The sequence below is a fragment of the Mus caroli genome, unplaced genomic scaffold (assembly GCF_978045245.1).
Source record: "Mus caroli unplaced genomic scaffold, Mus_caroli_1 scaffold_4, whole genome shotgun sequence".
NCBI classification, from domain to species: domain Eukaryota; kingdom Metazoa; phylum Chordata; class Mammalia; order Rodentia; family Muridae; genus Mus; species Mus caroli.
In genome coordinates, this window is record NW_028227259.1 from 76158152 (window position 1) to 76172229 (window position 14078).

The following is a 14078-nucleotide window of genomic DNA, read 5'->3' on the forward strand; positions in this document are numbered from 1 at the left end:
TCAAGTCTAAGTGGATCAAGGAACTTCACATAAAACCAGAGACACTGAAACTTATAGAGGAGAAAGTGGGGAAAAGCCTTGAAGATATGGGCACAGGGGAAAAATTCCTGAATAGAACAGTAATGGCTTGTGCTGTAAGATCGAGAATTGACAAGTGGGACCTCATGAAACTACAAAGCTTCTGCAAGGCTAAAGACACCATCAATAAGACAAAAAAACCACCAACAGATTGGGAAAGGATCTTCACCTATCCTAAATCAGATAAGGGACTAATATCCAATATATATAAAGAACTCAAGAAGGTGGACTCCAGAAAGTCAAATAACCCCATTAAAAAATGGGGCTCAGAACTGAACAAAGAATTCTCACCTGAGGAATACCGAATGGCAGAGAAGCACCTGAAAAAATGTTCAGCATCCTTAATCATCAGGGAAATGCAAATCAAAACAACCCTGAGATTCCACCTCACACCAGTCAGAATGGCTAAGATCAAAAATTCAGGTGACAGCAGATGCTGGCGAGGATGTGGAGAAAGAGGAACACTCCTCCATTGTTGGTGGGATTGCAAGCTTGTACAACCACTCTGGAAATCAGTCTGGCGGTTCCTCAGAAAATTGGACATAGTACTACCGGAGGATCCAGCAATACCTCTCCTGGGCATATATCCAGAAGATGTCCCAACCGGTAAAAAGGACACATGCTCCACTATGTTCATAGCAGCCCTATTTATAATAGCCAGAAGCTGGAAAGAACCCAGATGTCCCTCAACAGAGGAATGGATACAGAAATTATGGTACATTTACACAATGGAGTACTACTCAGCTATTAAAAAGAATGAATTTATGAAATTCCTAGCCAAATGGATGGACCTGGAGGGCATCATCTTGAGTGAAGTAACACAATCACAAAAGAACTCACACAATATGTATTCATTGATAAGTGGATATTAGCCCAAAACTTAGGATACCCAAGATATAAGATACAATTTGATAAACGCATGAAACTCAAGAAGAATGAAGACCAAAGTGTGGACACTGTGCACCTTCTTAGAATTGGGAACAAAACACCCAGGGAAGGAGTTACAGAGACAAAGTTCGTAGCTGTGATGAAAGGATGGACCATTTAGAGACTGCTGTATCCAGGGATCCGTCCCATAATCAGCTTCTAAACGCTGACACCATTGCATACACTAGCAAGATTTTGCTGAAAAGACCCAAATATAGCTGTCTCTTGTGAGACGATGCCGGGGCCTAGCAAACACAGGAGTGGATGTTCACAGTCAGCTATTGGATGTATCACAGGGCTCCCAATGGAGAAGCTAGAGAAAGTACCCAAGGAGCTAAAGGGATCTGCAACCCTATTGTTGGAACAACATGATGTACTAACCAGAACCCTGGAGCTCTTGTCTCTAGCTGCATATGTATCGAAAGATGGCCTAGTCGGCCATCAATGGAAAGAGAGGCCCATTGGACTTGCAAACTTTATATGCCCCAATATAGGGGAATGCCAGGGCCAAAAGAATGGGAATGGGTGGGTAGGGAAGTGGGGGGCGCTATGGGGGACTTTTGGGATAGTATTGGAAATGTAATTGAGGAAAATATGTAATAAAAATATTAAAAAAAAAATAATTCAGAAAGAGTAATTTCTGAGAAAAGATGAAAATGGAATTATAACTTAGGAAAAGAAATCACCACCCTGCAGCATTTGAAAGGTACATGTATTCCGGGAAGGCGGGAGAGTGGGCAGCGTACTACAGCACAAATCACTGTGTCGAAGAAGAGCAAGATAAGATTAAGAAAAGAAAAGCTAATTTGAAACGTCAGTGAGACTTATTTCATCCCATTGAAGTATGCTGATGGATTTATGTTTTGGAAAATCTATTTGGCTTCTGGGAAGGTACCCCCACAGGAAGACGCACATAACAGGGCAGATGTGGAATTCATCTTCCGGAGGGGAGAGGCCAACCACTGTGATATGCAGATTCCTGGTACCAAACATCTTCATCACGGTCCACCGCCAGTATTTGGAGCTATTGCCAACCACACAGAAGGGAAAGCCAAGCCCAGGGCTGGGGGAGGATTCCCAGTTCTGGCGAGTTGTGGATTATGGCTACCCCACCCCTCACCCCTAACATGCTCAGAGCTGATTTATAACTTGCTTATGCTAAATTTTTTTAAACCTCAAGCTTCGAAGACTCATAAAGCACAATAAAATATACAGGAGGGAACACACAGGACAAATTCCACTTATAGATGTGCCCATAACCAGTACACACCAGTTATGGCTCCTTTACAACCTGCCAGTCATTGACGTAGGGAGCACATCCAAATGAGTAGGGAGCACGATCAAATGAGTGGAGGGCACAGCCAAGTGAAGTGGGGGCTTTTCTGCTCTAATAACTTCCATGGTTCTGTTATTCAGGCTTTTAAGAAATGTCTTCCCTCCAGTGTGGGTGGAAGGTTTGATTCGGTTTCTAGCCAATCATCTCCAGCAGCAGCGATGGGATGCTGCTGTCACGATGACAATCCATAAAACAGAGGACAGAGAATGTCAGAGATGACCACCTCCAAAGAAAGATGGTGTATCGTGGGCAGCCTGGTGGAGAACACTTCAGGGCAGAAACCTGAGGGCAGACTTCACCCAACAGCTGATAAGGAGCTGAGCCCTCAGTCCAACCTCCCAAGAGGGAAACCAATCCTGTCCACCTTGCTTAGGTGGCTGTTCTCCACCAGGCTTTCAGTGGTGACACCAGTGACGGCTCTTGAGTGACCATAAGGTTGAGGCTCCCCAGCTAAGCTGTGTCTGAATCCCTGCCCCAAAGGCTTTGCCAGGTGATCTACATGTGCAGTGTTAGCTCCAAAGCTGTGGTAAATGGCGATACATCAATAGACAACTAAGACAGCTACACGGGAGTATCTCCCAGTAACCATCCCTCTGTTTATTCAACAGGTGTTTTAAAATGCACCCAGCTTAGTTCTAGGAAACAAAATCAGGTATAACATGTGCTCTGTAGGTATGTGATTACCCTTCGGTGTTGGTGGGGAGGAGGCTAGGCAGGAACAACTAACCATGCAGCCACGGTGAAGGTTTCTGAAAAAAGACTAAGGAAAAACTCCCCAAGGAAGTGACATTCAACCAAAGCTGGAAGGACTCATAGCCCTAGCTCTCCTGGGTAAAGAGGAGGAGTAAGTCGGGGTAGGAGAGACCCTAAGTGCAAGCAGGTAGGACAGCAATGTACAAGGGGACAGCAGCTTGAAATAAGGCTGGAGAGGCAGGCAGGGGTCAGGCCCTGGCTGTAAAGTCTTGGAAGGGTTCTAAGCGAGAGGAGCAACACTGTTAGATCTGTGTGTTAGAGAACAGCTGAAGTCACCAGGTGGTGTTTTAAGGGCTTCATACACAGTGAAGCTCATTCTGACAGGGAGCCACTAGACAGATGGGAGACTAAGGAACTTGCTTGGGATGAGGTTGTGAGTCTAGGCTGGATTCCAGGCAGTGAGTGCCCCTCAGTTTGTGCAAGAGTCCGGGAGCAACCCAGGCAGGTGTTGTTGTTGCTTTGTTTGCTTGTTTAAGATGGTGTCTCATTCTGTGAGCCTGGCTGGCCTGGAACTCCCTATGTAGACCAGGCTGCCTTCAAACTCCTAAAGGACACAATTAATTCCTTGCCAATTGGTCAATGGAAACTTGGAGTTGAATTTAATTTGATTTTGATTTGGTAAATAATATAACAATCTTTCTTCCTTCCTTCCTTCCTTCCTTCCTTCCTTTCTTTCTTTTAGACGATGTCTCTTCTACACCTACTGGCCTTGAACTTGGTATGTAGCTGAGAATGATCTTGATCGTAATGATCCTCCTGCTTCTGCCCCAACCCCTGATTATACTGTGTGCTGGAGAGTGAACCTAGAGCCCACTGTACTCTAGGCAGGTGCCTTATCAACTCAGTCATATTCAGCCTAGTATGTGACTCCTGGCTGAGAATTCTTATTAAGTTCATGTCCATTGTTGAGATCTTTAATTTTTTTGAGCAGTAGACTTCAGTTGTTCCAGGAGGTCTTAAATAGCACACTTTAACAGCCGGCACCCCTGCACACTGAGACACTCTTAAAAGGAAACAGCCCTCAAATCTAGTTAACCACAACCCTGTATAGCTAAGACGGTTGTAAGATAGAATTTAGAACCTGTAATTTTTTGAGCCCTTTGAAGGCTTCGGGGTGAATCGTGCAGATCTTGTTGCTCTTTAAATAGATGCTCTCCAGCTGCAGGCAGCCATGAAAATCAGACAGCCCAATGTGAACTATCCTGTTGAATGACAGATCCAGACTCCGCAATGACTTCAGCTTCCACAGTCCTGCGAAAAGGAAACGCAGATTAAAACCTAAACTGCTGCTATTTGCTGCTGCGTGGCGTGCAGTGAAAACTGGAGATATTAATGGCTCTCGAGTGGGAAGTTGTCAGAGTGTAACACTGTGAAAAAAAACAAGTGGTCTTAAGAGAGACCAGGGCCAATTAGCATGTGAACTTATTGAACAAGAAGGGGAAAAAAAACCGAAGTCAAAGTAGTATAGGCTATCATCAAAATGTTCCTGGTGGGAAACACATTACAAGCATATGCAGGTATGTATTTTGAGTAGGCAGAAATAAGGAGGTGAATCAAATTATTAATACTCATTACAGTCTGGTGTAAGATGCCTGAGGGAGTGGAAGAGGGATATGGAAAAAGCTCTTTCAGCTTTATGTTCCTTGGTTCTTTCTTTCAAATGATCATGTGCTATTTTTATCACAATGTACTTATTATTTATCTGTTGTGTATTTGTATGCTCGTGGTGCGGTGCATGCGCAGAGGGTAGAGGATAACTATCAGGAGTTATTCTCTTCTTCCACCATGGGGGCCCCAGGATTGAACTCAGACCATCAGGTTTGGCTGCAGGCACCTTTTTTTTTTAACCTGCTAAGTTGTTTCAGTAGTCTAGTGTGTGCTCTTTTTAACTAAGAATCAATTTTTTAAAAAAATCAAACCATGATTAAGTGAGGCAATTAACAGATGTTTGTTAATTTGGTTAACTGTGAGTAAAACCGAATGATATCCCCGTGTTAGGACAGGGAAAAGTGATTTAGAGGCTTTAGTGCTATAAAAATGAATTCTTCCAATTTTGAAATTCCCTTATTCAGTTTTTAAAGCTTTTTAAAAATAAAAGATTCTCATTGTATATATTCATTCTGCATGGTCCTGTATTATATAGGAATATATTTTGTGCAAGTGTATACTGTATGTTGAATATTCACCCTCCCATTCCTCCCCGTTTCTCCCATTTGTTCTATTGCAGAGTTCTTATAGGGGCTATTTTTTTAAAGCTATTTTATTAGTTCTTATACCGCTACCTCCTTTCCAACCTTTATCTCACCCTAGTCCCTTCCAATCCTCCAACGCTAGCTAGGAGAGGGAGAATGTTAGAGGGGAAAGGGGGCGTGGAACTCTCTAGACTACTTCCTGCTGATTAGCGATTTGGAGTTTCTTGGGGCCACTCCAGTCTTCATTGAGATTCCCCCACTTCTCCCTCTCAGCTCTTCGCTCAGGAGCACTCGACAAACTCCAGCAGCAGAGACCGTGATCAGAGGGGCAGCAGACTCCACAGGCTCTCCCATTTATAGCCTCTCCAGAATCCCTAGAATTCAACGATCTGTAGCTGGCAAAAATCACACCCCTGCTAGTGCACGAGACTAATCGCAAGCACCTGCTCTGAAGCAGCCTCTTATCCCACACTAGGATTAAAACAAGAACATATTCACAGAACATACCTGGGTTTTAAACAAACCAAAATTCTCACCACCGGTTCTGATTGTACTTCCACGTCCCACACATGCACATCTTTGTTTTTAACCACATCCATTCTCATAACTGGGTATCATTGGTATTATAGCTATCCTTAACTATTCTTAGATTTTTTTTTAAGGCAAAGAGATTGCAGGTGGGCTTTGCTTTCCAGCACAAGAATCAGACGGAGGTCTAGCGTCCGCCTTCCTGTTTCACTCTGTTCTGGGAAGTATATAGAAGTTCCGGTTGGCACTGAGAAGTTAGACAGAGAACGAGGTGCCAGTCACAGCAGCCTTACAAACTTAATTCCTGTCTCCCAGGAAGGGGGCTTGTAATTTCACATTTTCTTCAGCACTGTTCTCAAACAGCAGTCTTTAACGTCTGTGTAGCAGATCAAGTTGGTTCAGTTCCAGAGGGTTTATTTCCTGTCTACTGTCTACATGGTATTGATGACAAGGCTGATTATGAAGAGAGAGGGTAACATAACTGAAATATGTAGCTGGGCTTTGCTACTTTGTGGGTTCTTTTTTTTCTCCACTCTTTATCCCTCTCCCCAGTTTCACTGCAATCTTTTAACGAGCAGAGAAAGAAGGATAGGAGAGAGAGAGAGATTTATCTGTGAATCTAACTTTTTTGTTCTTGTTTCTTCTTTGAGCATGACTAATAAATTACAAGCTGCAACCAAACCTACCCACAACCAACAACCAACAACTCCATCTATATGAGCCCTAGAATTTCTATACCTTCTCAAAAGTTCCCAGTATTCCAAACATCACACAATCACAGAAACTATTGGCAGCTGGCAAACCACACCTCTGTGCTCTGTTAGAGCACAAAGCAAATCATAGTCAGCTGCTACCAACGGTCTGAAGCAGTCCCATATCCCCACACTTGGGATCAAAACAAAAACATATCCTTATAATAGTTCTCTTTTTTAAAGAAACCAAAGTTTTAGCATTCTCACGACAAAAATGTCTGTACCATGCAGTCATATGTTCAATTGAGTTGCATAGATTAAACAAGAGAACTTTAAATTAATAAATGTATCAAAAGATTATGATGGAGGCTCTTGGTACTGATGACAAATCCTTACCCTGGAAGCTTAGTATGGTGGAATAAGACATGTAGACAAGAAACATTATTTGTTAGACAGAATGGTTCATCGTCTACCACACCTCTATACAATTGACTGCTTGTCCTCCTGACTATCACATGTTCAAATCTTCCCTGAGCAGAATGAAGTGAACTCTTGTGATGCTTGGGATATAGTGTTTGGCTTACACAGAGATCCAAAAGTATCTAGCTAACATTAAGGAGTCAGTACAAAATCTTTGTCTCTGGCTTCTCTGGAAAGATTAGGAATTCTGGCTTGTGTAAGACACTAGGCTGGAACTGATTGAAGGCTGCCTGCTTTAGATGGGGCATGAGCTTGTAGAAAGCTATCGTTTCTTTGAACTTGAGAGAGAGAGAGAGAGAGAGAGAGAGAGAGAGAGAGAGAGAGGGAGAGCGAGGGAGAGGGAGGGAGGGAGGGAGGGAGAGAGAGAGAGAGAGAGAGAGAGAGAGAGAGAGAGAGAGAGAGAGAGAGAGAGAGAGAGAATTGGTCAAGAAAACTATATCAAAAAGTGACGAGAGAGCCAAAGCTGGTATTACTTAGCACACATGTGTGTGAAATAGTTCATTACTTTGTAAACGTCTGTGCCTGGAGTCCCTGTGTAGTGCCCTCTGTGAAGGGACACCAGTGTCCCTTCTCCCAACTCTTCCCAATTCTTCACTCAGCTCTCTTTCTCTGCTCTATTACAAGTGCCAAGAGGCATTTGAACTGAGAAGGAAGGCTAGTTGTCAACAACCTCTAGAGTTGAACACAACCTTTAAAGAGAACACATTTCTTCGTGCAGAGGATATTCCTCCATATTTAAATGTGCAAACATATGGGACTGGGAGGGGCATGTAAGGCAGCGTTGGGAAGAGCACCACAGGTTCTCTGACATTTCTTGTGCTTGTCTGGCCTATTTAGAAATGTGAATTCATGCTTCCTAAAATATCCCAATGCTTAACTGATCTGAATAAGTTTCTAAAAGCTAAGGAGAGGAAGAGCTGTGAAGGACAGGAAAAAAATTATTTGAAGGTCCTGTTAACTGTGCACTCTTTTTTTCTTTTTCAAGACAGGGTTTTTCTGGGTAGCTCTGGCTGTCCTGGAACTCACTCTGTAGACCAGGCTGGCCTCAACCTCAGAGGTCCACCTGCCTCTGCCTCCTGAGTGATAGGATTAAAGGCGTGTGCCAGCCACCACAGCCCAGCTAATTGGGCACTTGTTTATACTCTAAGCACTTCAAAAATCTTTCACTTTCAATGTTTATGGAGTCCCAGGGTTTCTTGCTATTTACAAACAAAACACCAAGGCAAGAACTTTTCCAGTGACAGGGTAGAAGGGTCTGGGTCAAAACTCGGATCTCTTAACTATTCATGTCCTTGTATCTGTGCCTCAAAACTGCGCACAAAAACAAAACCGGCATGAGCAGATACCGAAAGAACTTGAGTGTAAAAAGGGGAGAAGACAGGATTCTTTAAGAACTCACTGGTGTCTTACTGTTCTATTGCTGTGAAGATACATCATGCTCAAGGCAACATAAAAAAGAAATGCTTATAAAAGAAAGCATTTAATTGGAGGCTGGCTTCTAGTTCCAGAAGTTTAGTCTTTCATTATCATGGCAGGGAGTAGAGCAGTGTGAACGCCAGAACAACGCTAGAGAAGTGGCTGATTGCTCTACATCCAGATCTACAGTCAGAAAGGACTTGGGTCTGGCATGGGCTTTTTAAACCTCAAATCCCACTTCCACTGGCACACTTCCTCCAACAGGACTGCACCTTCTAATCCTTTCAAATAGAGCCACTCCCTGCAGATCCAGCATTCAAATAGATGAGCCTAAGGGCCATTCTTATTCAACCTACCACATTCTACTCCTAGGTCCCCGTGGGATTATAGTCTTATCATAATGAAAAACTGCATTCTGTCCAACTTCAAAATCTCCATAGTCTGTCACAGTCTCAGTACTGTTTGAAAGTTCAAAATTCGAAATCTCTTCTGAGAGTCATGGCAATCTCTTAACCCCTGTCAAATCAAAATGAAAAGTCAGATTACACACTTCTAGCATTCAATGGCACAGGATTCAATGGCACATCACCATTCCTAAGGAGAGGGGGGCGGGGGGAAACACAGTGAGGAAATACTGGACCAAAGCAAGACCCGAAACCAGCCCGGCAAACTCCAAACTCAGCATGTCTGTGTCTGATGTCAAGGGCTCCTCAGATCGCTAACTTCTCTTATCTTTGTTGACTGCAACATACTGCTTTCTCTCGGGCTATTTCCACTCCCTGTTAGCAGCTCTCAGCGTGTATCCCACGACTCTGGCATCTCCAACATCTTGGGGTCTCCAAGGAAACCAAGGTTTTGTTTTCACAGCCTCACCTAATCTCATCCCTGGGCCTCCGTGCAGGGACACCCCTGACGCCCGCCTGGCTTTAGCAGCTTTCCTTAGCTGCAGAGGGAGATTCCATAACTTCTTTCTGTATCCCTGACTCTTAAAGCCAGAACCACATGGCCAAAGCTAATAAGTTCTGCTGCTTGCTGGGGCTGGAACGTGGCCCCTTGTTCAATGACATCTGCAGCAGCTTCCTGCTGTGTGGATGGTCAGCTTTACTGCTGAAACTTTCCTTTAATTCTTTTTCATAACTTGAAAGCTAAGCTGGGTAGGGTCTTGCTCCGAGGCCACCACTTCCTTTACTCCATTCAGCATCAGGGTTTTCTCTGAACTTTTGATCTCCTTGAGCATGGATCGAGCTCTGTTACCTTTCCTGGTGCTCTCTTTCTCCTTAAAGTGTACGTTTTGCATTTCTCCTTGTCCCATGCGCTCCTTTTCACTGCAGATCTGCATAAGAGTCACCACTAGTAACCATGCGACACAGTCAATACTAGGCTGTCTTGAAGTCTTTTCTGCCAAGGCCATTAATCCAAAATGCTGCGGTTTAGCCTAAGGCAGATTCTTATTTATTTATTTATTTATTTATTTATTGGACAAGGGCAAAAAGTAGCCACATATTTGCCAAAATATCACAATGGTCTCTAAGCTGCTTACTAACACTCTTCCCTTCTGAAACGTCTTGAGCTGGGCTCCCACAGTTTCCCCTAGCCCTGTCTTCTGTGTTCTTGCTAGGGTTGTCCATTTAGAATAGGATTAGCCCCATTTAGAATGTCCACAAAGTCCTAAAGTCTTCCATATTCCTTCAAAAAACAGCATGATCAGGGCAATACCTCAGGGTCTCTGATACCAACTGCTGTCTTATTTTATTATTTTATGTGCATGATTTTTTTTTTGCCTGCCTCTGTGTATGTGTATGTGTGTGTCTATGTACATCATGTGCATTTCTGATGCCCGTGGATGTCAGAAGATGATGTTGGGTCCCCTGGGACTGGAGTTATAGATGGTTATGAGCTGCCATTGCAGGTGCTGGGAATTGAACTTAGGTCTTCTGTGAGAACAACAGGGCCCTTAACCTATGAGCTATCACTCTAGTTCTGGATGGATCATTTTATATATGCCAAGTGGATCAAACGTTTTGATTAGACTATCACTTCAGCTAGAGTCTTACTGATAGCTTGTCTCCTTGATTTATTGATGAGGAAATGTTGAACTATGTCCCCCCCAAGTATCCATATGTTTCATTATTAAGAACATTTATGTAGGATTATTACAGGTTATTATTATCGTTAAAGAATTAGCCTCCTTATCACTCTGTAGTACTCTTCTTTATCCTGATAATTTTTCTCATTCTGAGGCTTTTGTCTGGAATCACTGTGACTTCTCTGAGCTGGGAGGTGGCTCGGGGGATAAAGAGCTTCTGTGAAAGCGTGAGAACCCAGGTTCAGACTCTCAGCACTCTCATGACAGCCGTGCATGGTAGTGTGAGCCTGGAACCCCACTGCAAAGAGGCAGAGACATGTGCGTTCTGGGAGCTTCTGGCCATCGCATCTAGCCAAGATGGTGAGCTCTAGGTTACGTGAGAGACACAGACTCAAAAAATAAGGTGGAGGGCTGGAAATACGGCTCAGTGGGTAGAGTATTTATCATATAACCATGAAGACCAGAGTTTGGCCCTCATATAAAAGAAGTCAGGTGGTGGTGGTAGGCCACCTACAAACTCAGTGACTAGGGGATAGTCAGAATTTCTGGAGCAGGCTGGCTAGGTACACTAGCCAAAACAGACCACACACACACACAGGTTCAGTGAAAGACCTTGCCTTATAGTGGAAGGTGGAGATCCTTCAAGGAAGTCACTTGTCATACTTAGCATTAGCTGCCCACTTGACACATCCTAGGAGGGTTTGAATTGGTTACCTGTCTGATCAGGTTGGTGTGTGGACAGGTCTGTGAAGGATTATCTTGATGTTATAGGATAGGCCAGACCATTCTTGGCAGCACCATTTCTGGGTAGGTGATTTTTGCTCATGTAAGGAAGCTAGCTAAGGACAAGCCTTGAAGCCGGCAGCATTCATTCCTCCGTGGTGTCTGCATTCGGATTACTGCCCTGTGTTTCTACCAGACGTCTTCAGTGTTGGACTGTGACTTGGAAGTTTAAGCCAAATGACCTCTCTTTCTTAGGTCACTTTTGGTAGGTTTTTGTTGTTGTTGTTGTTTTGTTTTTGTTTTTTTGTTTTTTGTTTTTTTTATCAAAGCAACAAAATAAAACTAGAACAACACTCAGTGGCAAACTCGGGCCTTCACATGCATACACATACATGCGCATATACCTGCATACTTATGTGTGCTCACACATAGTACAAGCATGCATTCACATAGACACATGCATACCTCATGCATATACACATAACATATTAAGATGGAAAGCAATAGAGGAAAATACCCAGAATCTATCTATCTATCTATATCTATATCTCACACACAGACACACACACACATGAATACTTTCCCTTTCTTTCGATGAGTGTCTATCTAGTAGTTTATCTCTCTCCACCCAACTTCATTGCAGTGTTTAGCCCCTCCCCCATCGTTGCCTATCTGCCAACAGGTCAATGATCAACTTTTACTCATCAATAAAAAAATAACAAGAATTTACTATTTATGATAACATGAGTAGCCACCAAGATAATTACACTGAAATAAAGGTGCTGGACTGAAACAAAAGTACACACAGATGCTCCGTGATGTATAATGATCATCCATTTCAATAAACCCATCATAGGCTAAAAATATGATGTCAAAGTGACTTTAATATAACTAACCTACCAAACAAAATATTAAATTATTAATATTATAAACACTAACAGCTTAATATGCAGTGCACAGGGTCACTGGCTATTTACCCTCACCATCAAGAGGCTGATTGGAAGCCATGACTCTGCCACTGTCCAGTGTCATACAGAACTATATATTATGTATCAAAGGTCTCAGGGGAACAAAAATAAAATGCAAAGTATGTTTAGGCTTTGTCTTTTACTGTCTATTGAATGTTAAATACAGGCCCCCAAGACCTGGAGTCTGCATATAGCCCCTGTGACCCTGTCCCTAGTTAATCCTGATTGGTGAATAAAGATTCCCACAGCCAATAACTGGGCAGAAGAAACATAGGTGAGGGTTAGGTTTCCTGGGCTTGGGACCACAAAGAAGAAGAAGGTGATGAGAGGAAGGAGAAGAGTCAAGATAGCATGGCCCCGAGGGCTGCCCAAGGGCAGTCCAGATGGAACTGGTAAGTAATAGCTCTGGGGTTATCAATAGGAAAGTAAAATCTGATATCATAAAGGGTAGTAGACAGCTGCCCAGCTATTGTGCTGCTCCACCTGTACTGTATGACTCCATCCATATAAATGTGAGCTTACAATGCAGGAGGGAAACCAGCCTTTGCTCGAGTTGGGGGGCTGGTGAGATGAAGGGGAAGGCAGAGAGCACAAAGGGTGTGGAGAAGCGACACTGTAGTGATGGCTCTGTCCTATCTGGAGAGGGGAGACGGCTTGCTTCCCAGGTCAGAATGGCTTACCATTCAGAGCACAAGAATGCTTCGAACAAGCAAGGGTAGGGGCCTCTAACACTATGCAGGCCCACACAAACGTGAACACGGCAACATGGCAGCTGAGAAGTACCCTGAATTGCGCACAGATCTTGAACATCTGCGGATCGTCTGAATGACTTTTAATATTCTACTGTACCTGAAATCAAAGAAGCAACAAGGACAGAAGAGACTGGGGTGAGCCCCACAGTAAGAGCTACAGGGCTATCCATCCATTAGTGCCAGAGGGAGCAAACACTCTCTGGCTCTCTTCCCCTCTTCCTCCCCCCTTTCTATGTGTTCATGGCTGGCCTCCTCTACTTCTCTACATTCTCCCCTCTTCCCCTCCCCCTCCCCTCCCCCTCCCCTCTCCCTTTCCTTCTTCCCCCCTCTTCCCCTCTTCCCCTCTTCCCCCCTCTCCCCCTCTCTCCCTCCCTCTCTCCCCCTCTCTCTCCCCCTCTCTCCCTCTCTCTTCCTCTTTTCCCCTCTCTCTCCCTCTTCCCCCCCTCTCCCCCTCCCCCTCCCCCTCTCCCTCCCTCTGCCTCTCCCTCTCCCTCCCTCCTTCTCTCCCTCCCTCTCTCTCTCTCTCTCTCTCTCTCTCTCTCTCTCTCTCTCTCTCTCTCTCTCTCTCTCTCTGTCTCCACTATCCCCTCAACTCCCCCATGCCCTAAATAAACTCTATTCCATACTAAAAAAAAAAAAATAGGGAGCAAACAGTGCTAAGCTATTTTATATGATGTCACTCTGTATTCCGGTCTTTTCACAGTGTCTGTGATCTTTATGACCGTGTATACACTTCATACTCAGAGATAAGACTTTCTTATGTTAAGTGAGTTGTTTATGGTCACTAAGTAAACAGAATGTAGTAAGACATTTAATTCAACTTCCCTTATAAAGCCAACCCAAGAGTTCCCAAGAAGGGTAAGTTTCTTGTGACATGGGATTTAGTATCAGGAACCTCTTCCCACTTTAGGAGATTCAAATTTTGTTTTGTTAAGGTACTGCTATGATTTTTACAAATGATCTTGTCTGAGTAAGGTCTCCCAAGACGGAGTTAGGCGATTAGAGTAGCCCATCTATGTTTCCAGGGTGCATTTCTAAGTGGGGAAAAATGTGTTCCTTATTTGAGCCTCTGATGATGGGTAGGACAGTGAACAAAGCTGTGCTGTGCTGGCTGGCCCTGGGACATCCTGCCACAGTTAGATTCCAT

General features: G+C 43.8%; 1 protein-coding gene across 1 annotated transcript in view; it reads right to left on the bottom strand.

Moving 5' to 3' along the window:
• Positions 1 to 14078, bottom strand: part of Lrrc66 (leucine rich repeat containing 66) — a 34511-nt gene that overhangs the window by 13403 nt on the left and 7030 nt on the right. Inside the window, 1 exon segment of the mRNA XM_021163931.2 lies at positions 4176 to 4345. Coding sequence (XP_021019590.2) covers positions 4176 to 4345 — 170 coding nt within the window.